The sequence below is a fragment of the Camelus ferus genome, chromosome 16 (genome assembly GCF_009834535.1).
Source record: "Camelus ferus isolate YT-003-E chromosome 16, BCGSAC_Cfer_1.0, whole genome shotgun sequence".
NCBI lineage: Eukaryota > Metazoa > Chordata > Mammalia > Artiodactyla > Camelidae > Camelus > Camelus ferus.
In genome coordinates this window covers 24226434-24252284 of record NC_045711.1, presented here as the reverse complement: position 1 = coordinate 24252284, position 25851 = coordinate 24226434, and the positions used below count along the sequence as shown (strand labels likewise).

Here is a 25851-nt window from a genome sequence, read left to right as displayed (position 1 = left end):
TAGAAGACAACAAATTCTTTTATTTGCAATTTAAGAGCAACGTAGATATCCAGAGATAGGATGTTATCCTCTGACCTGACATCCTCGCTAGGAGTGACACCACAAATGCTTCATTGTTCGATGACCGTTAGCAAGCAGTTTCTCAAAGGACAATGTGATTCTCTATAAAAGACCTGCATGGGGTTGAGTGGTGAGGGGGCAACTGGGATAGAAACGGTGCCGGGGTGCTCAGCCTCCCTAAATCAAGTTCACTATGAACACGGACGTCTCCCTGTGGTGCAAACAACTGAATGAACATTACAGACTTAAGACTTTATCTGTTTTTAACTCCCTTTCAATATCAACAAGGTTTCCAGATTCTTTTCAGGAAAGCGTTTTTTTTAAGGAACAGGATGACGATGAAAGACAGTTAAGGCCATTCACACATTATCTGTAATCCCCTTGGTCGTCTCAACGTCTCCTACCTACCGAACTTGGCAAGAGAGACTGTCTGACTCCCTTGAAAGGAAACACTGTGTACATAATTGATGGCACTGCTCTCATGTTTTCTTCAGGAGTTCCAGGGTCACGGCAGCCGACAGACCTAGTCATCCACGGTGATGTTGCGGAAAAGGTACGCCATGGACTCTCCATTGTGGATTCTCCGAATGGCTTCAGAAAGAATCAGACTGATGTCCACAGTCTTTATCTTGGGACACTGCAGCTTCTGCACCTCGTGAGGGACAGTATTTGTCACCACCACCTGGTCATTGTAGCAACGGAAAATAAACACGGTTACTGATGTGTGCCCCGACGTGGTGGCTCGGGAAAGTTGATCTAACATTGGGTACCCACAGACCAAGTTCCACACTACAAAAGCCTCATTCCACTGAGTACAGTTTTCATAAACTAAACCAACTTTACACAAGGGAAAGGTTACATGATTCAAAACATAAGCTTATGAAGGTCACGGCCTATGGATGCAGAAATGACAGAGCGCGCCCCAGCACTGCCCCAAACCTGCGTATTATCGAGGAAGAATTCAAGTCTTGAGAGAAATGCTACTACAGTCATCAAATTACACTATCAATTATACTGAAGTACACATAGCAAATCTTGATAAAAACAGACATATATATTCCTAATTGCCCCCAACAGACTGCTAGCCCCCGAAAGCATGATTTCAGTCCTCTAGACAGGGAGTGAGCCATAGTGGCCGAGGCATTTAACTATGCACAGAAAGCAGAGCAGCAAGTCGTGACTCAAGTGCAGACAGACCTCGTCGATGGAGGACTCCTCGATCAGACGGGGGGCCTCCGCAGACAGGATGCCATGAGTGGCCATGACGTAGATCTTGTAAGCGCCTCTCTCTTTCAGGATCTCCGCGGCGGCAACGAAACTTTCCACATCATCAATGATGTCATCCTGAGAAGAGACCAGAGTTAGTGTGGAGGAACCCCCCCACCCCCATCTGTAAACACGCACCTCCTCGCACTCTGCTGCAGAGGGTGCTGAATGGAAAGTCAGAGCTATCCGCCCGGCTCAAGACTGAACACAACCGCGCAGGCTGGACTCTGCGCGGCTGTCAGCGGGAAGAGCAGCGAAGCCTCCCAGGCTGTGTGACATCCACAGCTAGTCTAAGACTGCCAAGACTCATGTCCCTGTTTCAAATTGCTGTTGAATCCTACGTAGCCAGGGTCCCATTGACTTTTTTCCGAAAGTTAATCGAGAGGAACACAGAAATAAATCGAGCCATTGTAAAGGACCGATCCTCTGGCTCAGCAAAGGCATTCAGAGCTGGGAGCAAATGTGTCACGTTAAAGTAACAAAGAACAAGATACACGTTCTCATTAGTGAAAATGGAACAGCCCGTCTTCCGTTCACCCCATGGCCCACAAGTTGAGTAGCTCAGCTGGTTCGATGCAGCTCAAGACGAAGGTTCTCTCTGGAGCTGAATTTTCTTACAGGAGCTGCTACTGTGCTGGTTCCACATCTGTAAGTTATAATCACTCCTGTTTGTCTATTTTTATTTATTTATTTATTTTGCGGGGGGGGGGTAATTAGGTTTATTTAGTTAGTTAGTTTTTCGGGGGAGGTACTGGGGATTGAACCCAGGACCTCGTGCATGCTAAGCATGCGCTTTACCATTTGAGCTGTTCATCTGTTTAAGATTTTTCTGCTACCTGCCCTAGGGGAGTCTGGGTGAGAAGGGCTAGATGGGTCCGTTTAAACGTATCACCATCGTCATCGTTACTGGAACGACGATCCAAGAGTGGGCGCCTCCTGAGAGCCAGCAGCACCATCTCTGCACACAAAGGAAGACACATGACCTACCACTATGATTGCGATGCGCCCACCGACATCTCCGACCACCGTGATTGGCGGCTTCTCTTTGGCCATCATCACTAGCAAAGGAAAACAAGCCCAAGGCGCCAGTTAGTCGCGCAGCATCGGCAGGTATCACTGGGTAAATGCAGTCACCGCCATGCCTTCCCCTGGGGGGAGACAATTAGAAAACACGCAGATCCCCCCCCAGTCCGCCTGGGGCCTCGCGGAAACAGGTGACCCAGAGCAGCACTGGGCAACAGCAGGGGGCATGAGCCACAGAAGGGACTCGACATTTGCTAGTTACCCACGTTAAAAAAGGAGAAAGAGATAGATGAAATTAACAGATTTTAACTTTACCCCCGTATATACAGAATGTTACCATTTCAATCCATCATCGATAACGCAACTTTATCGGAGACGCTTTACATTTTCTTCACACTAGGTCTGTGTACTTGATGTGCATTTTACACACACAGGGATCCTTTGTTGGGACTGGCCAGGTTTCAAGGGCTCTGCAGCCACCCCAGGCTGGACAGCACAGGCCCAACCAGGAGGAGCAGAGCGCTTTGGAAAGGCTCACCGGCCCAGAGCAGCAGCACCGGCGCCTCACCGATCAGAAATAATCTGACTCATAAAGAAATGTAAATAAACATCGCTCTGCAGAAAGTAAACAGGGAAAGGCTGCCACACAGATAGCTGGCCTTGCTTCATTTTCTTCCAAGGCCGACCTTACTAGGACAATGTGACCTCACTATCAGATAACCTCACCACTGACATAATCAGTTTCCTGAAAATGAGGAAGCTGAAGACAAAAGCTGCAAGATCATCCTCTTTTCCTGATTTAATGGGTCCTGAGAGTAGAAGCCTCTTCTCTCACCAAGAAACTGATCTGTGATGCACAAAGCAAAGTGCAGGATGGAGAAGAATGCACCCTGAACAGGAGGTTAATAAACTGAGGGGGAAAAATATTTCAGAAGAACAGGCTAAATACTCTACTTTTTTTGGAAGGTTTTTTATTACTCTGAAATATTTATTAAACCAGCAGCGGGGGCGAGGGGGGAACATTCAGGGTAATTCTGTAGCTGAGTAAGTATCAGCAAACTAGCCATGTTAGCTGATTCCTGTCTACAGGCGCTGTAAACCTCGAAGAACAGCTGTGCCTTTCTGTACACCAGCAGAGCAGCCGAGGGGAACTTCAGCGCTATTTTACTGGCGAATCTCAATAGACATTTCCTGATTTCCCGTCCCAGAAACAAGGGCAATTTCTTGAATTTGGGCAGCCAAAAAGGCTCTGCCTGTAAGTATCACCTAAAAGTGGGGAGAAAACAAACCACCAACATTAGGAAACGCTTCCTCAAATTCTGTCTTTAAACCATGTGGGTAGGTGGTTATGCTGACCTACCCGCTTCTTAAAGAGATGTAGGTCCTTTCTTGACCATTTTTCTCTGCAAAAAAAAGGAAAAGATTGCAAGCCAGTATCCCTCATCAAACATCACTAGAAATTCAGCTCCAGTTTGACGCAGAAACACGTTGGAGTAGTTACTCCTGGCTTGCTTTTTGTAAGCCTACCTCTCCCCAAACAACTTCTCAGTTTGAAATGAAAATCAGGCATGGCTAGGATCAAGGCTTTAAAAAAAAAGGCTTAAGAAAAAAAAAAAAAAGCCTTTCTCCTGGGGTGTTCATTCCCTGCTCGTAACTGGCTTTGGGATCTGGATAAACCAACATAATTTGGTGGCTACTGAAAAACAGAGAAAGATTTCATTACAGGCTCACGAGAAATGAATAGTACCTCACATGCTTTAAAAAATGCCCAAATGTTCTAACAGCTTGCCCAGAAAATAAAGCACTAATGACTCAAAATTTTCAGTAAAAGCAATACCGAAGGTCAAGGATAAAGGGTGCTAAAACTACTCTATGTTTAAGATTCTGCTCTATCTTGTCAAACAAAACCCAATCTGTTTACGAATAAAATGAACTGTGTACCATCACGTGTGGCCAGAAATCCCACTGTTAAAACTACATCAACTTACTGCAGTAAAAATGTCAACTGAGCAAATGATTTCCAATGTTCTTATGAAGGAAGCAAGAAATTGTCTTTTACTTTTAAAATTACCATTTTCTAAGTAAAATAATGCTGCATTTATAACCATCCTTTAGATCTCTCTCTCTCTCTCACACACACACACACTCTCTCAAACCTTCCTCTCCTAAAATAAAGAGCAAAAAAGGACTAAGGGGAATTATTCATTCCTTATCCATCTTGATCAGGGGCTGTTTTCTAGCTCAATGGAAAGTCAAACTTCATCAACAGACTGACGTTGGGGAGAGATACAGGAAATAAAGTAAGTTCTCCAGCGCAACCAGAACTGAAATTACTTTCAAGCGCAGAACCCTGTCCACATGCAAACAAGTCAAAATTTAACACCTAACAGATACTCGAGAGGAGCTACGGTCTGTTTTTGCTTCTCCTGGTGAAAGCTGTGTCTTTGCTTGTAAAATTAACAAGGCAGGAAAATCAAGCCCAAAAAGGAGACTTCCTCCCATTTTTGCGTCCCTCACTCTGAGGAGTCACCACCGTGGTAGGCACAGATGCAGCGCTTAGGGGAACCGTCGACCTGTAGTCCTTTCCAGCACGTGAGATGCCCTTGCCATCAGGGAGGTATCAAATTCTGCCTTATAAAAGAGAAACATTTATGCAACCTCATTTTTAATAAATTACTTTAAAACAGAGTTTCTCAACCTTGGCACTACTGACACTTCGGGCTGGATAATTGTTTGTTACGCTGGGAGGTCATTCAGTAGCATCTCTGGCTGCTACTCACCAGATGCCTGTAGCATCCCACTGCCCTGCTGGTTGAGACAACCAAGAAATGTCTCCAGACACTGTGAGGTATCCTCTGGGGAGCAAAATTAGCCTCAGTTGAGAATTACTGCTCTAAAAGAACAGGTTGCAGGAAGGTAACACAGTTCATCTTTCCTGAAGATGCGCAGACTTCAGGGGTGAAAGTCTGCTTTCCTCTGGCCTTGTCCCAACATCCTAATACCTCCATCTTCATTACCGCTAAATAAACTATAGAAACACACTAGAAGTATCACTGATACATAAACACAGAGCATACTTAATCTGGAAGGTACAAACACACATACAAGAAATCTTTTTTTTTTTTTTTTTTTTTCAGAATTCTCTTGGCTGCATCTACAAAAGGGAGTCACAGAAAACCATCCCGTGGCAATGGTAAAAGCTGTAATGTAAACACACCAACACGTCTAGGAAGGAATGCTGACTGGAGGGGAAAACAGTGTTATGATCCTAAGTGACAAGGCGATGGTCTCAGAAGAGAATCTCACCATAGAAAATATGGCGATAATTTGGCCATATCTTATCAAAATAACTTCTGACCCAATAATTTGATTTCTTGGTCTCTAGCCTATAAATACAGTCACTTATGAAAGGACATGAGGCAAAGCTAATCACAGGTGATAGCGTTGGGCGACAGAGAGCAGACGCTCTGAAGCCCCAACCTTAGTTTCGAAATAGCGCTTTCCACTAAAGGGCCTGGGGCTCCTTGGGGGAGTGGCTGATTCCAGGGCCAAGGAAGCACAAGACAGACGTGGAGCCTCCCGCTGTCCCAGACAGGAACGAGGAAGCAGCAAAGGCAGGCAGGGCCACGTCCAAAGAGCACGGTGGGCAGCTCGACACGCAGTTCTCTTTGGCCAAGTCTGAGCCAATTTGAGCATGAAGATCAACGGTAGCAACGGACTAGAACACACTGAACAAAACAAGATTCTCTGCATCTGCACTGGTGTCAACGACTGAGCAGACAAGGAAGACAGGGAATTAGAAAAACCACCATTCGACAAAAATTGGCATATTAACTGATTCAGGCTAATATGAGGAAACAAGTGCTAATGAAAGGCTCTCCTACAAAACAACTTGCCTGGACTTTTCAAAAGTATCAGGTCGCAGGAGACAAAGAACAGAGGAGCCATTCACGATTAATTGAGACTAAGGAGATGAAAACCGGTGCAATCTGGGAGCTTATCCTGGGTCCTGGGCCCCCCAAAACAGTTTTCTTTTCTTCTAAAGGACATTGATGGGACAACTGGTAAAATCTGAATAAGGAATGTAGAGCATATCACAGTACTTTCCTGAATCTGGTCATCATACTGTGGTTATGAGACAGTCTCTGTTTTTAGGAAATACACACGGAAGCATTCAGGAGTAAAAGGGCATTATGTCTGCAACTCACTCTCAATGGTTCAGAAAAAAAAAAAAAGGAACGTAAATGTTCACTCTGGGGACTCTGAAGAGCAGAGAGGAATTTTGTATTATTCTTTCAACTTTTCTCTAAGTCTGCAGTTCGTTCAAAATAAAAAGCTACAAAAACAAAGGGGTGTGGATTCTGGTGTCAGCGGCTGCATTCCAAACCCTGGCCCCACCCGGCCGGCCGCGTGTCTCAACTTCCTCACAGGCAGGAGAAGTAACAGGAGCACCTGCACGGTGCTGTGACAGCACCCAATTCCAGCACCTCCCGCAGGGCTTAGAAGCTCTCTAAGCCCTTGTAGTGCAAGGACTCAACAGGTGTTCATTATTATTGCAGCCTTGGTTTTTTTTATCCCCAAAGACTGGGGGGAAAAAATCTATAAGTGCATCAACAAGGGATGATTAAATAAATTATGGCACATCCATAAAACAGTCTACTACGAAACGGTCATGACTGAGAAATCTATATAGACGCGTAAGGAAGGAGCCACTGAATGAAAAAAGCAAGGAGCAGAACAATGTGTATGATGCATTACTGTTGGCGTGAAAATGAGAGAAAAAAGAAAGACGTGTATTTGCTTGTACATGCAGAAAGCATATCCAGTCTAAACGGACACACAAGAAACCAACCGCACTGGGGATCAGAGCAGCCAGGGGAAGAAGGGAGGCAATGGGTGGAAAGGGTTTTCACCACGAAGGAGTTTGTACTGCTTGAATTTTCAAATACGTGAATGAATTAACCTGTTTAAGAACTTTAATTATGAAAATCTAAACAAAAACCCCAAAAAACCGTGATCTAAAAATTTAAATTAAAAGAATATATTACTTATTTCTCTTACATAAAACCCTCCAAAGTTGAAAACAAAGCAATTGAAATTTTATAGGATGGAGGCAAAAAAAAAAAAACCCTAGAATGTTTACACCTGAAATAGCCTGTCTGAGGTGTAACCGTGCAAATATTTTTCCACCCTATTAATTTGTACGATTCTGAGGCATGGCAAATAGATACAGATTGTAAAAGGAAATAATCTCCTTCCTCTAAAAAACATAATATATCTTCCAGCACAGAATGCTGGTTATCGCCACTCAAAAGTCCACAGAAGTAAATAGCTCCCACTCTGTTGGATTCACAATAAGTTAGTCAGGAATCAGGTCGAAGGCCTACATCACTAAAATAACTGCTCAATTCAGCTGATTGCCAAAGCCTGATATTTGATCAATGGTTGCTATCACCTATGTTACCAAAATATAAAAAACTTAAGATTTCACACCTCGACACATACACCTTTTTTTTTCCACTAAAGCTAAAATTATCTCACACTCTGCAGGCTAAGTGCTACCCAGATTAGCTCAAATTGTGCCTACATAGTCAACAAAAGTGTGTAACACAACCTTTTACAAAAGGCGAAGTCAGTGGGATACCACTCAATTATTTAAAATAACAAGACAGTGTGCATCCACGTGGGTACTAACTCCTAGCCACCCCCACTATTCAAAACTGCCTGCAGTTTACAGGTGGAATAAAAACACAGAGCTGGTCTTACACGGCAGTTCCAGCCCAGGGTGGACAGTGGCGTTTTTGACCATTGGGGGAGAGTGACGGCCGTCGTCCATGTCCATCTCTGCGCACTGGGCTTCCCCGTGGATCACAGCCAAACCCAGACGCAGCCTCTCCGCGTACGACTGGGCCCTGCGAGGAAGACAGAGGCAAGCGGTGAAGTCCACGGGGAGGAAAGCCCCGGCGTTAACCACAGAATGGAAGCTTCATTCAGCCTCTCAGGGGCACGCAGGAGAGTTTCTGCTGCAAATCAGAACGCGGGGCCCAGGCCAGAACACAAATGCCTTAAGAGGCACACAAGACCCGGGCTAGGATGTGATTCTCGATCATTCTGCTTCCACCCTTTGTCCGACATCCTAACACTCGTCTTCAGGAGGACTTTGTTCACAGAGGTCTCAAAAACCACTGCCTGACGAAAAAGAATATGAAAACGAATATATGTGTATATATATACGTATATATGCATGACTGGGACATGATGCTGTACACCAGAAATGACACACTGTAGCTGACTGTACTTCAATTTAAAATAAACAAGCAAAAAATAAGTAAATAAATAAACCACCAGCTCGGAAAGCGCTCACGGACCTTCTGTTCTCCTTTTCCTGAGAACTTGAAGGAAAAACTTCATTTTCGCCCAGGGGAAAACCAAGTGATTCAATGACCCACTCATGTTGTAAAGCTGTGATTGGGGACAGGACAGTGATTTGGGGCAAAGGTGGAGACAATGAACTTTCACAAGCTGTATGAAGACATGACTCGGAAGCACCGAGAAGGGACATGTGTGAAAGTCTGGTTTATTTACCTTTTTGCAGCATCAGGAGACTTAGCTACGATGACTGCATTTCTGTAATTTGGAATCTAAATGTGGAGGGAAAATAAGAAAATATTGAAAAGGTATCAAAAAATTACCCCTGGATGCTGGCATTACTTTTTTTCCCCCTCTTATAACAGTGATCCATCTTGGCAAACAAATATGCTAGAATTTCATTCACACGTTTACAATTTTTTAATCGTTATCAACTACTGTCATTGCAAAACTCTGCTACATCAAGAAGATAAAAAATAATCAATTCTTAAACCCTCACTTTAGGAAACAGAAGACACTTAGAAGGAAACCCATTTTTAATGTCTTTAAAAATCACCATCCTCCGTGCCTAAATGCTGACCCTATCTGGCTGCCTCCAGAAATAAGACTTAAGGGAGCGATCACGTGATCATTTGATGTGCCTTTCAATATTGGAATCTGGTACCAGAGAAAAACTACACTGGGTCTCTTTTGAGGACAAAGGGTACTCGCTGGTGGCTCCTCACTTCTTCCTGGATATACTGAAGCAGGAAAGGTGAGGCTCTAAGGTTGTCCACGGGAAAGCTGAAAAAGCCTTGTATTTCCTTTTGATGCAGATCCATAGTGATAATGTGAGTTAAACCTGAAATTTTAAAACAAAAAATTACAAAGTTCACCCCTCCGAGTTACACGGCTATAGGTGGACACAAACTAGACGCCCCACGCCTGTTTTCTAACCGGAGACTGAAGGCAGGGGGCACCATGAACGAGCTTGTGGGTTACAGACCTTACGTGCAAGCTTAACAGAACTTAATGGACTAAAGACAATGTTCAGCCCAGTACAGGAGCCTGTGACCTTCCACACGGATTGAAAAACTAAATGTCCTCCTCTAACTGTTAGCTCGGGCCTGAAAACTGACAAGAAAAAATCAAGTCGAAGCAAAAATATGAATGGGGGGATTAAACACTGAAGCGGAAATAGATATAAAAAAATAGTAAGGCCTTGATTAAGGAATCTAGGAAGAAGTATTAAAGGACTTGTGGATAAAGGCAGAAGGAATAAGAAAGCAAAAGCAGAATAATATATATACCAGAAGAAAAGAAGTTCACAAAACACAGATATTGAAGAGTTTGGAACAATTTCTATATGGCATAAAAGAAAGGGTCAGGAAGTATGCTTACAGAAAAAACAAGGAAAACATACTCATAATCCATAGTGCTAAACACAAAACGTACATATATAAATTCACGGCAAATGGCCAAAGGTTGCTGAAAAACTCCCAGAGCAAAAACCCAGAATTCCTTGTTCTTTCCAAACACATTACACATTTTTAGAGAGAATGGAATTCAAATATGTTTCTGAGGACTCCAATGTATGTTAGAGCTTTTAAATAAACAGGAAGCAAATAAAACCCCAGTAACTGTTAAGTGTTACCACATTTGATTTTACAGGCCAGAAAGTATGTCGCCATGACAAAAACACAATGAAAACACAGAAAGACAATCAGGGAGGGGCCAGGAAGAGTATATAAGCTGAAGAAATAGTAGAAGAGAAATCCAGTTTTACTATCACATACATGAACAGAACTTAATTTAGCTAAGGTTTAAATAAATCTAGACCTGCAGCTCAAAGATCACACCCAAATGCCAAGATCGCCAGCTAAAATTTCAATAAGATGAAATATAAAAGGAGGTAGAATGATGAAAACTTCCAAGATCGCAGAAGAGCGGGAAACACAGAAGCGGACAAGGTCACCCTGAGGGAGGACAAGGACAGGAAAAGAACTCAAACCCAAGCTCACACATGCCTACCCAGAACTATGCAGAGGGAAACAAGGCCACGTAACCACTGGACAACACTCAGAGCACTTGGGTCCCAAACTAGCCGTGTGCGGTGCGCACTAATCAGGAACGGGGGCAAGTCCTGCCTCAGAGCGCAGGAGCCCAGGCCCTGGCTGCACTCACCCGCTTTCGCCAGCATAGACGCCAGGAGCTTGCACACGATGGAGCCTCTCTTCCGCATCTTGCTCTGCTTGCTGTAGGGGAAGTAGGGGATGACGCCAATGATATTCCGGGCACAGGCTGTCTTCAGCGCGTAGGCCATGATCAGTAACTCCATCACGGCCGTGTTCACGTCTCTGAAACAGTAAAATGTGCACTTTGGGATTAACTGGACGTATAAAGCCCTGGAGAGGATCCCCACTTCAGCAATCTGGAGTGAGCTGTCAGGATGGGTGTTACAGGTACCTATCTAATCCCCGCACCTCGTGCGTATGGGAGAGAGCTTGTCAACTCTGCCTTTTAGCTGCGGGAGCTCTGGTTCTAGTCTGAGGTTACTTCCATTCACAGTGCGGTGACCCACGCCCACCTCTGCCTGCCTCTTCTGTCACTGACACAGTCACTGGAGGGCCCTGTGAGGCAGACGTCAAGTGCCGGTGACCAGAGTTAAACCATAACTGGCACCTGCACCATCCCTGGGATTTAAACTCAGGCCAAAGTGCCAGTGCCTAATTTTCCTGGGAACGGCAAAGGAAATCCACCTGCCCTTCTATTGAGCTGTGATTACCAGAAAGGATTTGGTCTCTTTTCTTCTTTTGGGGGTGGACAGGAGGGTGAGGGGTGGGGAGGTCTTGGAACTTAATTTCCAAAAACCTCTCCCATCCCTTCTTTCCTTGAGATACACAGATTCCCGGACAAAGAAGGAAATATGAATCTGAAAGATAAGTCAAAGGAAAGGCTCTTTCCAATTTTTCTTAAAATTTCCTAATTTTAATGAATGTTGATTCTACCCTTTGCCAAGGCTCATCAATAGGTGGGCTCTGCCCTTCAGAAAGTGAAGGGCCTGGAAATCCGTCAGGATGATCTCCCAGTGCTCAGCCCTCTCCCTCCAGCCTCCTCCTGCCCCTCTCTGGATTACCCATGTGTCCTCAAACACTCTCTCTTGTGCGTCAGCAGTGTTCTCTCCCTTGACCTTCCCCCGATAAAGGAGATCATTGCCCACGTCTTGGTTCCTGCCCAAGTGAGGAGCAGAACTGAATTATCTGATCCGTAGCAAAATGGAAAGCCTGCCGTCAACATAGCAGACTTAAACGCTTGTTAGCTTGAAGGACAGTCAGGCCATTTCCTCCCAGTCTTTCCCAGTGTATGTTTACATCTGTGCACCAAGGAGTGGGCAGCTGCTAAGACATCCTTTCTCTCTAACAATGCTTTCTGAATTTACTTTCAACTCGGGGAATTTCCAACCTCGCCTTTGAGGTTTAGACTTTTCATAATTATTTCAAGGTTCTGTCATAGAAACATTTCTCTCAGGGGGGTAGGTGTCGTTGATTCTGGGCTCAGCTTCAAGACAACAAGACATTCCTTTCGGATTGCTGATAGGTTACATTATTTTCATTATCATCTCCTTCCTCTGAAATAACCTAGAACATTCTTTTCTCTCATACTCCCAAATGAATGTCCCCATTAGAGTCTGGCATTGGAAGGTCAGAGGACAGATGACCTTTTGCTATAATAAGGACAAAACATTTATCAAACACTTTCAAGGTACCTAAGAATTCATAATACTTGGTCAATTTTCAACATTTTCCAGTAACTTTCAAACCGGGTCACCCGTTCAACAAATAATTATTGAGTAACGTAAATCAGGCACTGTGTTAAGCGGGGGAGAGAAAACGGGAATGCCAGAGACCCACACTGGATCCCTCTCACGGTAATCATTTGTCCCACGAAGGAGCACGGCTAAGTGACCGAAGCGCTCCCCTCCCCAAACACGTTAATCCTTTATCCCACAGGGGAGAGCCTCCCTTCCCACAACAGATCATCTATACTGATGTCCTCTGGGCTCTGAACGTTACGCTGGAAGCCTGCACGGTACTCAGAAGACAGAATGTCAGTTAACGCAGGAGTCCGTATCCCCATCTAAACACCAGACGTCACAGACACTATAGCAAAAGCCTCTCCCATTACAGACTGCTTATCAGCATTAGAAATAAAACCAGAGCTTCCTGTGTACTGTGTGACATTATAAAAGCACCACTGGACGTGGCCTCTCACACCAGATCCCAATGCCAACAGTGTGTTCAGAGCTGAAGTTAATTAAATCGATTCTGGAAGAGTATCTTATCTGGGTAGTGGGCCTTCAGCTGGCTTTGCAACAGCGTCCTAGATAGATGAGATGTTAATGTAACAAGACGGACAGTTCTGGAGGAGCCTTGAATTCAGAGTAGCTTTCCTTCCATTAATTACTAGTTTCTCCCATGAGGGTTTTATTTTTCACTTTTTCTTCTTCCTAATGATTTATGCCAAGGGATACATTGTTCTCCAGCCCAAGGCGAAGGAAAGCCGGCCACGCCCCACCCCTTATTGGCCAGGAAGGCAACAAAAGGGCCTTTATCACAGTGGCTTTAGCCATTCGCTAACGGACACGGGACAAATCGGATACCAGGCGATTACTCTGTGGGCCAGCTGGGTGAAGAGAAATTGCTGGCAGCCCCAGCTTTATTTATCTGCTCCCTAAGACTGTTCCAAGTACATCCTGGCTAGTGCTTGGAGTCTTTGTATCTAAGTAGGACAATCTTAATTGTTTACCAACTACTTTTCCCTTCCCTAAGACAATCACATATTAAACTCGGCCCTTACTGCTCTCTCGTCTTTGACAGGCAGAAACGAATGTGCGCTAAGGAAGCAGACAAGGTCTGCATACATCAAGTAAACTGCCTGGGACTGCAAAGACAGGCCAACTGCAGATGGAAGTAACGGGAACACGGCAAGGGAGCAGAATTTACCTTGCCCCCACACCCAGCAGTTAACTATCTGCAGCAAGTAAGCTGTAATGTTCTTTTAATGAGCCTTATGTCACATCAACATACTAGGACTTGTAACATAAAACATGAAAACTGTCCTCCAGAAAACACCCTGTAAGCTTCATGTCTATTTTTCCTTAGGTTCAATGCTCAGTATAATGGAGGCTCCTTGAGATACTGTGATTTATAATAAGAAATATGTATTTATTTCTGGCTTGGGGCTCCTGAAACCCTTAGAATTTCCTAAGCCCCAAGAGGGACAAAGGTGTCTTTTGTTATGTTAAAGAGGTGGCTTTGGGGCTGCACCTAAACCAGGGAACTGGCTGCCAGGGCGACAAGCCACGAGATCAGAGGCGTTGAACTTCCAGCCCCACCCCCGTGACCTCTCTTGGCCAATCAATCACTGGATGGTGGTGATTTAATCAGTCACACCTATGTAATGAAGCCTCCATAAACTCCCCCAAAGAGGGGTGCAAAGGGCTTCTGGGCTGGAGAACAGGTGGAGCTGTGGGCAGAGGGGCGACTGGAGAGGGCGGGAAGGCTCAGAGCCCCTCATCCCAGACCCTGCCCTACTCATGGCTTCTGTCTGGCTCTTCCTGAGTTCTATCCAGAAAACGAGTTCCAAAGATGTTCTGAGCAACAGCAGCACCAAAAACAGGTTTACATGAGATCTTCAGATGTTGGCTCTGATGGTGACTGAATTCGTGTGAATGTCTAAGCTTTGCTCTGTTTATCTAAAATCAGCCTTATTACTTTAGGTAACACCCTCTCCTCCTCCACAATAGAAAAACCTGTAAGACAAGAGTCCTTCGTCTGGTGCACAGGGAGTGCTGCCTGCCGTCCCAGTTCTACAAGGATCACGCCATTAGCCAAGGACAGTGTGCCCAGGGGAATTCGGGATGAAGAGAAGCAGGCAGCATCCCGTGCTATGAATAAGGGCCCTGGGTAGTGAAGATTCATATCTAAGGAATAATTTTAATGAGCCCAGATCCTTGCAATTCCCCCTATTTAGAAAAGCACTAAAATCATTAACTTGAGATGTCTGTTCTTTGTGATCAGCAGTAATCTTCTGATGTTCCACTGAGTGGTTTCCCGGCAAAAATCTCGTATGTGTCCTGGAGCTGTAAAGTCCCCAAATAAAACTCAGCCTGCAACTTTTAGGGTATGAGTTTCGCTTCAGTCAACAATCTGTGTAACCATTTATAGCAGATAATACTAATAAAGAAACCTAAATTCTCTCCTAAATTAACTAAAATTTAGTTGTCACTAAAATATTCTGTAGTCAAGCAATAAAAGTACTAGTTTACTGTGGCAAACCCGTAACTCTTTTTATACAGACACACACACATTCTCTGTCCTTTCTCCAAATTTTTTCTCTCCCAACCTCACTGTCCTGAGACAGGAACCACCAGGTGAGGATGCTTTTGCTTTGATACTACCAAACTGAACCAAGAGGAAACAGTCGTGGCTTCTAAATAATCTAAACACAAGCACACACATGGGACCTGCACCATCTTCAGGACAGGGTTCTGGTTTTCGAAAGCATCCATGTCTAGCTGTGCTGCTTCTTCAAAGAGAAACCTTTCTGTCTGGTAAGTATGGAAAACCACTGTCATGGTTACTCTACAAGATTCAGTCTCTCCACTGCAACTCCACGGACTGCTCCCTGTATCTCCTCCTTTGGTCAGATTTTCAAATAATCTAAGTGTAAGAGGGAAAAAAAGAAAAAAAACTATAAACGTTTCCCAATTGGCCATTAACCAACTTGTTTTTCCATGTTTATTCTGTCCTTTCCCGGGAAAACACCTGCACGTTGACAATCCTTTGTTAGTAAAATTCAGTCTATGTTACTGTCCCAGGAGCATTCTAGGATGCACATATTAAGTATTTACACTGCATTCTTGGTTACCATGAGATATGGAAACCACAAATTATATAAAGCACAACTTCTTACTGCAAAGGAGACTAACCACATGCTGTTTGGAGAGCCCACGAGGACAAGGCTGTTAACAGGGAGCGTTATTTTGCCACGCCAATGGACCGTAAGCTTACACTGTGCATGACCTGTCAGACCAAGTTTGAACTAAAACCTTGGATTTCAAAGTATAGACAGAAATCCTAAAGGTCTTTCTAATTTCAGGTGACATCCAGTGGGGAAGGAAGTAATACCATGTACCAGGGACTCACTGAGGTATAAGAAAAAGCAGAGGGGAATCACAATTATTCTGCTGAGGAGGGAAATGCACAAAGATCGTGGAGTATTCATTAATTCACTCCACAGGGATTTGAGGGTCTGTGTATGCTGGCCACATGAAAGCTCAAAATCCATTCGTTCATTAAATAAAAAGTCATCAAGTGCCTACGACTGGCCAGACACTGTTTTGGGCGCTGGAGACACAGCAGTAAACAAAGAAAAGTCTCTGCCTTCATGGAACTTATATTCTAATGGGGATCTGGAGGGAGATGTATTATAACAAAAAGGAAATTATGATTATAGTCGTCCTAGCCTCCGTGCACTAACACGCACGCATGTGCATACCCAGAGGTAGAAATCTCTGGTGAGAGGACATAAAAGGCGGTAACACCTGCCTCGGAGTGTGGTGACCACTGGATGGGTGATGCACCTGAAGCCCTTCAGCCCCACGCGCTTCACTAACCCCCCCACCAGCCCCTGCGAAGTCTGCTGTTGCTACTACTGTGTCTCTTCCCTACCTCCAGAACTCACAGGAAAAGGAAAAGGGAAAGAAGACTCGAGAGCCTCGGGGAAGTGTGCTAGGAAAACACGCGGCCATGCTAAGTCAGCCCTACGACCGAGAAATTTACTGAACAAGATGACACTTTCACGCAGGCATCAAAGCCTCGACCGTCCCAACCTGTCATGAAAATGGAAGCTCATCAACGTCCCGGCCCCCCAACAGCTGGGTGTCAGCAAACAGCAGGGAAGGCGGCCCATCAGCTCCTCAGTCACACGTGGCACCCAGGACTGTCTGACACGATGGGGTCCCTGAGGTAACGGGGGTCACAACCCTCAGTTCCTCCCCCAACTCAGGGATGACCCTCGTTACACGGAACAGAGCAGCTGCTCAGAACCAATCGTGACCGAGTTAACTCTTGTCCCAGGGAAGAGCTCAAATTCCAGGTTAGATGCCAATCTGTGAGTGAGGGCTGAGATTCCCTAGATAAGCAATTCCTGATATGACACACATTCTTTGCGGTCATAAATTCAGTTTCGGGAAAGAGTCTTCACCAACCAACACCGCACCTCTGGAATTAGACGCCCGTATTTCCTGGAGGATCAGCGGCAAAGCTGGCCCATCTATGTCTACGAAGGCCAAGGTTCTGTTGTCTCCCTCAGTTTAGTAAACGGCTCTCAGGAGTCTAAGGAGGCCAAGCCGAGGAACTGGGCTCTTTCCCAGGGACTTAAAAATTCATCAGTTTAAAAAAAAAAAAAAAGTAGTGAAACTGCAACCCTACTACTCACCACCCACAAAAACCAGGACAGACTCAGAAGGCCAGAGGGCAGCCACGCGGAGAGTCAAGCTCCCTCACCACGGGCATTTTAGTGCGAGGCAAGCTCCCCTCTTCCTAAGCTGCAGCGTCAAACACATACACTGGACACACACACACAAAAAGACTCCTATCACCCGGAGACAAATAATAAAAACCAAAACCGCTGAAGGAAACGTCAATTAGCGTACCCTCCATGGAGGGCAGTACAGAAAACATCTACCAATATCACAAGTGTTACAAACGTCCACTGAGGCAGCCGTGTCTATCGAAATTACAAGTGCGTGGATCCTTACAACCCAGAAATTCCATTTCTTGGAAGCTTCGTACAGGTACACCCACAGCACAATCCCTATGACGGACACACGGGACGGTCCCCTGTTGCGTTAGCACAAGACTGGAAACAGCTGCCTCTGCGACCGGCTGGGTGAGCCTTGGCACGTCCGTAGGTCACACTAGGAAGCAGCAAAGGATGAGACGGGGACACAGCTCCACTCCTGCGGGAGCCCCTCCAGAAACCCACAACCTGAATCCCGCAATGAAATAAGTAGGACAAACCTAACTTGAGGGTCATTCGAAGAAATAAACTGGTGAAAAGTGTCAAAGTCTTCGAAAGTGTGAAAGTCTTGAAAGTCAAGGAAAGACAGAGGGACAACAGCCTGCAGAAGACATGACCCCCAGATGCTACCTGAACCTCCTGCCTTAAGGGAAGGAAAGGCAGGTGGCATCTGAAGGGGCCGCTGTGCAAAATAAAGCACAGTGCAAAAACCTGTCTCGGTGGCGGTGAACCAGGAGCAGCGAGGCACTGCGTTTAACAACAAAGAGCTTTTCAGCAGAGTTGAACAGACGGACACTGGCCTAGGTCGTGCATACAGGGGTAAGGTATTTTGCCTTTGAGGAGGTTAAGGCTCGGAGAAGGTGTCGAGTAAACATATAACAGTTAAATACAGTGTGACAAGGATGGCAGGAATTCCGTAAGACTATATACATACTGTATTTTGGGAAGCATTTAGTTTAACATGCAAATACATTTACAATTTAAAGAAAACTAAATTGTTTATGTGAAAAGATAATAAGTTACATCACCAAGATTTTTAGAGGAAAAGGGATAAAATAGTGCTCTTACCTGGGTATTGTCTGTATAATGAAAATATCTTGGCCACGAACTGATTCTTTTATTTCAACTCTTGTTTCTGAAAAATAAAAATACTCTACAGTTGTAATAGTTCTAAGAAAAGTACTTCATGATGCAATACTTAGGCAGCAACTGGAGGGAGTAAAGGGGAGTCTAAACTAACACTTGGCCTAGTGCACCAAAATAAATTCTTAATAGATCCCAGAATGACAGGTACTTATATAAAAAATAGTCACGCGAAGGGGGAAATAAGCCAAAAGTAAACTAGCCTAGGCAAAAGCAACAAGTGTCTACATAAAATCTCAGAGTCCAGGAAAGAAAATCCATCACCAAAATAAAGACAAGATGCTTAGGGAAAAGTATATAGCAAATACATATTGAGGCCAAAGACGTCTTATTCTTTCAACAAATGCTGAGGCCTCGGCCCCAAAGCGGAGGACTTGGACCAAGGGCACAAAGACTGACCTGGGAGAGGCAATGCAATGCCAAAGGCTGGCAAACTCTCCAGGCCAATGTGCCAAAGACCAGTCACGATAAAGGAGAAAGAAAGAAAGAGGCCTGGACCAAAACGGCCTCACTGCGAGCTGGAAGATGCAGGGAGGAATGGAGTACAGGAACATGCAAAGACGTGGGGCAGAGTGTGCCGGGCAGGGGGGCAGTCACTGTCCACCAGGAAACAGAGTGAGTGAGGAGAAAGGGAGAGAGGAGGGCAATGAGCCAGCAGGGGCTGGACCAGGCAGGACTCTGGATTTTATTCCAAGGGTGACAGAGAGCCACTGGAGAATTCAAAGATGAGAAGAGTGTGACCACTGGCTACCGTGCGACAGAGACTATGGCAAAGCCCAAGTGGCTACTTGCTGGGGAGCAACCCCAAGTAGTTTTTGAAGGAGTCCAAGCAAGACACAGATGGTGGGGTGGGCTGGGCTGGAGCAGCAGCAACGGAGATGGTGAGAAGTGGTCAGAGATGGAGTCTTGAATCTGAGTGCAAAAGGCGTGCTGACAGATGGGATGAAAGGAGAGGCGGGTGAGATGCGCAGAATGCAGGTCCCGAAGGGCCCCACGCACGTGACTGCCAAGGAGCGTGGACTCCAGCCTACAGACTTCTAAGCAGTAGGGAAGTCAAAATATTTGCGTCTTGGAAATAACCCGATGGAGGTGAGTAGAACAGACTACAGTGGCTGAAAAGGGAGGTGAGAAGACCCACAAAGCAGCTACTTCGACCACACAAGAGACAAGGAGGCCAGCGATGGGAGGATGGAGAGGAAGGTCTTCATCAAACCACCCCCTTTTCCCTGAGCCCTTCCATCTATGAGCTCCTCAAATACCGCTATGAACTAAATCAGTTATTGCTAAAGAGACTATCCACCCTCTCTGCGTTCACCCTCAGGTCCTAAATACTCACATCTCCTGACTCATCCTGGCAGTAGATAAACTTTCTTTTCTTTTTTTCTTGGGGTGGGGGTGGGGGTTAAGTGTGTTTGTTTGTTTGTTTGTTTATTCATTTATTTATTTATTTAGTGGAGGTACTGGGGATTGAACCCAGGACCTCATGCATGCTAAGCATGCGCTCTACCACCGACCTATGCCCTCCCCCAGAGATAAACTTTCTAAAGTCACCAAGTAGAACGCTGTGCATGCAGGAGCTGGATGAGGGGTACCCAGGGGTTAGTTGTAACAGACACGTAGCTTATACACATCCTGGGAACGGATGCCTTCCACTACGATGTGTTAAACTATCCTTCCCTCTTCCAACGCTTTGCTCTTTTCAGCTCCCCAAGTGTCAATTTTGTCTTAAGAAATTATCTCTTCAAGCTCATTAGACCACAGTTAGTTATATCTGAGAAAGAGAAAGGGAAGCACAGAATCACGAACTGAAGGCTTTCAACTGGGCAAAAAATAATTCCAAATTGTTTTATACCAACTTGTCCTCACAATGAGTGATGGCATCATAACATGAAGTCTGCAGCCCCACTAGGGGGTTCACAATGATGTTCCCAGGACACTAGCTACCAACAGAGTGCCTTCAAGCAATATCATGTAATGTTACAGTTCTCCACAGAAACACAGACAGCAGCAAAAAGGGTGACCAACCCAGAGTGAGCGTCGACAAGAGATGTGAGAGGGCAAATGAGAGATAAAATGAACTCAAAGAGGGTTTTATGTAAGTCATTATTATCTAGTACCGGATTGTTCTTGACGCCACTGGATGACAGATAAACGAGATGGATAAATGTAAAAAGTATTTATCGGGGGAGAGGGTATAGGTCAGTGGTAGAGTGCGTGCTAGCATGCACAAGGTCCTGGATTCAATCTCCAGTACCTCCATTAAAAAGCAATAAAAACAAATAATCTTAATTACACCCCCCAACAAAAAATATATATATAATTATTTTTAAAAATTTAACTAAAAAGTATCAAATAGCACAATATAGAAGAAAAAACATATTCTCTCCTTTATGTCACTCTAAAATGACAGAATATTTGCACTATTTTGGAAAAAGAGGAAGGGAGAATTTAAGGAAGACAACAAAGAAGTCAACATTTAGAGAGAAGTATGGAATGACTTCTACCTCTGCCATTAAAGAGAAAAATCTTTCAGTGTTAAATATGAGCAACAATTGCTTTTTAAAAACATGCCAGCTGATTAGACAGGGTTTAGAGAACAAAGAATGTTTAAGACATAATTTTAACTTACCTCCATTGGTCTCTTGATAAACCACAGACTTCCCCAATTCAGCACCAAGACGCCTATGGGGAGAGAAAGGCAATTAAAAATGCTCTTTAGAAAAAAAAATCCAGTTTATAGGCATGTGTTTAATAAAAAGATTAAAATAACTAGACTGGCATTCTTTCAAAAAAAATTTAGAAAGTTTAATTCATTAAGAACTGAAAATCCACTGTTATTCCATAAGCTGCTTCAAGCGTTCACCATTTTATAACATGTTGCTTTACTGGAAAGAGCCCACAACCAAAGTTTAATGTCTAGTTCCATTGTTTTTGGAATAACTGCCTTCGAAAATCAATGCAAAACAAATATTTGGTTAGTAGCAATAATTCCAAAATCACGAGCCACAGGTAAAGGCCTCAGTTGTCAAAAGCATTACAGACTTCAGTGCTATCAAGCAAACACAGTGAATCTTGTTTGGATCCTGATTAGAACAAAACTCATTTTTGAGACAATCTGGGAAACATGAACAAGCACTAGATACTAAAGTATTAACGGTGTGGTAGGGGTTTTTGGTTTGTTTTGGTTCTTAGCAGCTAGCATGACCACTTTTATGAGTGAAATGATACAGGGGTGGAATCTATTTAAAAATACTCCAGCCAGATATACAATGGAGTATTATTCAGCCTTTAAAAAGGAGTGAAATTCTGGTACTTGCTACAATATGGATGTACCTTGGGAAAATTATTCTAAGTAAACTAAGTCAAATACAAAAATACAAATGCTGTGTGATTCCATTTATAGGATGTAACTATAATAGGCAAATTCAGAGCCACAGGAAAGAGAACAGAGGTTACCGGGGGCTGGGACAGGGAGGATGGGGAGTTAGTCCTCAAAGGGTACTGTTTGTTTGAAATGATTAAAAAGTGCTGGAAATGGATAGTGGTGACAGTTACATAACACTGCGAATGTACTTAATGCCAGTGAATTAACTGTATACTTAAAAATGGTTGAAACTTGTGGGGAGAGTATAGCTCAGTGGTAGAGTGTATGCCTAGCATGCATAAAGTCCTGGGTTCAATCCCCAGTACCTCCATTTTTAAAAAAAATTTAATAAATTAACCTAATCACACCCTCAAAAAAAGAAAAAAAAATTTAAATGCTTAAAATTTAAAACCTTTCTGAAACAAACCTTTCAAGAACCAAATATAAAAACAGAAGAGCAAAACTACTGCCCTTTTAAACATGCTCTCCTCCCCCTGCTTTCTCCCAGCAAGGTAACTGTGGTTAATCTGACCCAAAATAAATAGACACAGGCTTTATATTTAAAATTAGTATTGTAGTTGGCCTTAAAACGAAAGATAAATAATCAGGGGTCAGAAATAGAAACCTGGTAGTAGATTGCAAAAGGATTGTTTTGTTTTGTTTTTACACTCTTCTAATCTCCCTGAAAACAAAATAGGCATTGCTGAGAAAATATGACTAAAGTTTCCCCTTTCTTCTACATTTCCATCTGGAATTTAAAAATATACTCACACAATTATTTATCAAGTCTGAAAAATTCACAGAACGCTAATGTAAGTATTTAAAATTTGAAAATAACTTTAAATGTTAAAAGACAAACTTATTTCTTTTGTAACAAGTTTATCTGCATAGGGCTCATAAGGCTCTTTCTTTCCATTTGGGCTCTGGGATTCTCCACAAGAGCCAACTAGGAAAGAGGCCATTTACTAAACATGTATTATTCAGAGGGCCACTGTGAGCCTCTGCTCTGCTAGGTGCCTGATTGACATTATTATGTTCATGCCCACAGTGTTCTAGGCTCAATAGATGGAATCATCCCTATTTTACCCATGAAGTTCAGGAAAATCAAGTCTCTCCCGCAGTGTCACAGAGCTAGTTAAGTGGCAAGACTGGGAGGCCATCAGATTCCCAAAGGCCACTTGAGGCCACAGGCTTCCTTAGGTTAAAAAGACAAGGAAAGGCAAAGACTTAACTTCAAATGACTGATGGAATCTACAGCTGACTTACAAAATACGGTCAGACCTATCGTTTCTATCACCAACCCCGACAAACCCGCCCCCCACCAGGGTTGCCTCGTTTTCACTGCCCTCTCCTGCATCTCTGCTTCTGTCCGAGCGCCTGGGGAGGGGAGGGCATCATCCACCTGCAAGGCCCTCCTGCTGCCCCACCTACTGCACCCGCCCCGTCCCGTCCAGTCCCGTCCCGGGCTTTGTAACTACGAGCGGGCCTCCGTCTCCGGGAGGAGACCTGGGAATGGCGGTGACCAGATTCGGAAGTCAACTGCAACCGTGGGGAAGGGAGCCAAATCCAGAGCCCCTCTCTCCAAGATGCTCACTCCGGGGCTTGCAGAAGTGGGAGTGGGGAGCCGAAAGGAGGGCGAGCGGGCTAAGGACCCGGGGTTGGGGCGAAGCTAGTAAGAGTCCGCTGAAAGCTTTTTTGCTGCAGAAGTTGGGGGTGCGGGTGCCTTCTGTCACTTCCAAGGGTTTGTCTAGCCCTGAGACGGCAGGATTCTGCGACTCCCTCCCCCAGGGGCAGGGTGACGGGGCCAAATTACCCCTCACCCGGGGGACGTAGAGCAGAGGCGCAAGGCCAGTCTGCCGAGAGAAGCCCCTCGGGACATCCCCGCCCCCCGCCCCTTACTCGGTGATGCGTTTGGCCAGCTCGGTGCAGGCGGCCGTGGAGTTGGCCGAGAAGACTCGGTAGCCGGTGCGGGCGGCGTTCATGGCCGGGCGGGCGGCGGGGCAGGCTCGCGGGGCGCGGAAAGCGGAGGACACGGAGAGCGGGGGCAGCAGTAGCAGCTTCTTGGGCATCGTCCGGCCCGGGGCGCAGTTACAGCCGGCCCGCGCGGGGCTCCACCGGGGAGCGGTTCCGAGCGAGGTGGCCGCGAGGCCTGGCTGTGGAAGGCGCCAAGAAGCCCGGTACAGGAAGGGAGAGGCCCGAGACCCGCAATCTCCTCGGACCAAAGGCCACCAAGGAATCTGGCGCAACCAGAGCTCGCCTCGACCTGCGCCTCAGCCGCCTCAAAGAGAGTGGCGAGGGCACCGCCCCCTCTGGGAATCCGAAAGGCGCGGCTAGAGCGCCCGCACAGCCGCCATCTCAGATAAGGGCAGGGCGTGGGCAACTCTCTAAAAGCTTGTTTTTTCCGAAGGAAGCATCACGGATTAGCTCCTCCGCTTGCTTTTGTCCCTCCAAAGGAGTTCTTTTGCTCTCACATTCTTGGTCTGTGCAGCGTGACTTGGTAGCGGTCTCACCCTTTCCAATTTTTCTGCCAGGATCCAAAATGTCTGCCTCCGAGGAGGCCGACGATCTAGCTCTCCGCCTCTATGATAACACTGGGCGAGCGCCCTGCGAGGCGCATGCGCTGGGCTGGAATTGATTTGAAAAGTGGAGGGCGGGGTTATTTCCCGCTGGTTGCCTGCGATACTAAAATGCACCTAAGGTCGTATAGTCCTAAGCCTGATCTTTATTCCCCAGACTCCAACCTTGCATCTGCATGTAAGGCAAGGCTCTCTAGACGGGTCAAGTCGCTCCTGCCAGTCTTTGCTTTGCTCTCGCTCAGAAAAGCCTTTCTTCTTCCCCTTCCACGTGCTCACGTCCCTCGAAGATCCACTCATGTAACAGGTGCACCACTGAATATTTCTAGATACGTCAACCGCAGTCAGCCGCTCCCGCCTACTGGACGGCTCTATGTATGGCACCATGTATATATAGTTGCTTCTATTTTTATTTAGCTTTGTAAACATCTGTCTTCCTAACTAGGATATAAGTCGTCTTAGGGCAAGATCATGTATCACTTTGTCCACTGGGGAAAAAATGCACAATGTAAAAGTTGAGAATTATGTTTTATTAAGAAGGTGTTCTTAGGACTTCAAGCCCAGAAGGCATCCTCTCAGAAAGATCTGAAGGACAGCTCCCGAGGGGTAAGGGAGGAGCCAGGATATATAGGAGTTTTTACAACAAAGACCAGGTAGTTGGAACATCAAAAGATTACTTTAATTAAATAATTAATTTAATTATTTTTAATTCTAAAAAAATTAATTCAAATTAGTGGATTTAGTGCTTTTTTATGTATGGGAAGATGCAAGAGTCTGGGCTCACTAAAATCATTCCTTTGATAATGCACCTTAGCTCTCTAGGGCCAGTGTCCTGTTCTTTCCCATCCTGAGTCCCCTCAGGGTGGACCACTGTGGGTGGACGCAGAGGCTGAGGGCTTGGCAGTGGGCGGCCTACTTGTCTCCATCCTGAGTTCCCTCCGGTTCACCATCTGGGCGCCAATAGTAGTTGAAGGCCTAATGGCCACAGCATCCTTCGTTGATGTGACAGGTAACATTTTTCATTCGCAACTTAGTGCTTCGTATTTCCCAGTGTCCAGGGCAGTGTGATGGGTTCCAGAGACATACAATCAGTACCTATTGAATCAGGTCCAAGAAGAAATAAGGGACGGGGAAGCATTTGAGTCACTAGTTATCAGCTACCCCAGGATTGAGGAGGGAGACTTCTCTCTCGTTTCTCACATTGACAGTACAATCTTCTGAGGACTCCGCCTGTTGTGACCTTGGACCTAAAGGGACAACTGATTGCAACTCTTATATAATGAAGCCTCCCAAGCCTGAAGCTTCAGGATTTAGAAGTTGAACTGCCCTGGGGCCTGCAGCAGTCAGACCCACATTCCAGCTATCTCTCCAGAATTACTGCCCCGGTCACCTCCTCTCTCCTAGAGCAGTTGAAAAAGGGAAGGAAGGAAGGAAGAAAAGAAGGAAGGAAGGAGGGAAGGGAAGGGAAAAAAGCACACCCAACTGGAT

General features: G+C 45.2%; 1 protein-coding gene across 1 annotated transcript; it reads right to left on the bottom strand.

The window, feature by feature from the left end:
- PRPSAP1 (phosphoribosyl pyrophosphate synthetase associated protein 1) lies at positions 1-24083 on the bottom strand. The gene is made up of 10 exons (XM_006176449.3): positions 23690-24083; positions 21056-21108; positions 18352-18418; positions 10882-11054; positions 9444-9559; positions 8935-8990; positions 8116-8261; positions 2314-2384; positions 1258-1404; positions 1-742 (listed from the first exon to the last, which is right to left on the bottom strand). Exons 1-10 carry the CDS (start codon positions 23857-23859, stop codon positions 584-586), a joined length of 1158 nt encoding a protein of 385 aa, XP_006176511.2. The 5' UTR covers positions 23860-24083; the 3' UTR covers positions 1-583.
- Between the last annotated feature and the right edge of the window lie 1768 nt (positions 24084-25851).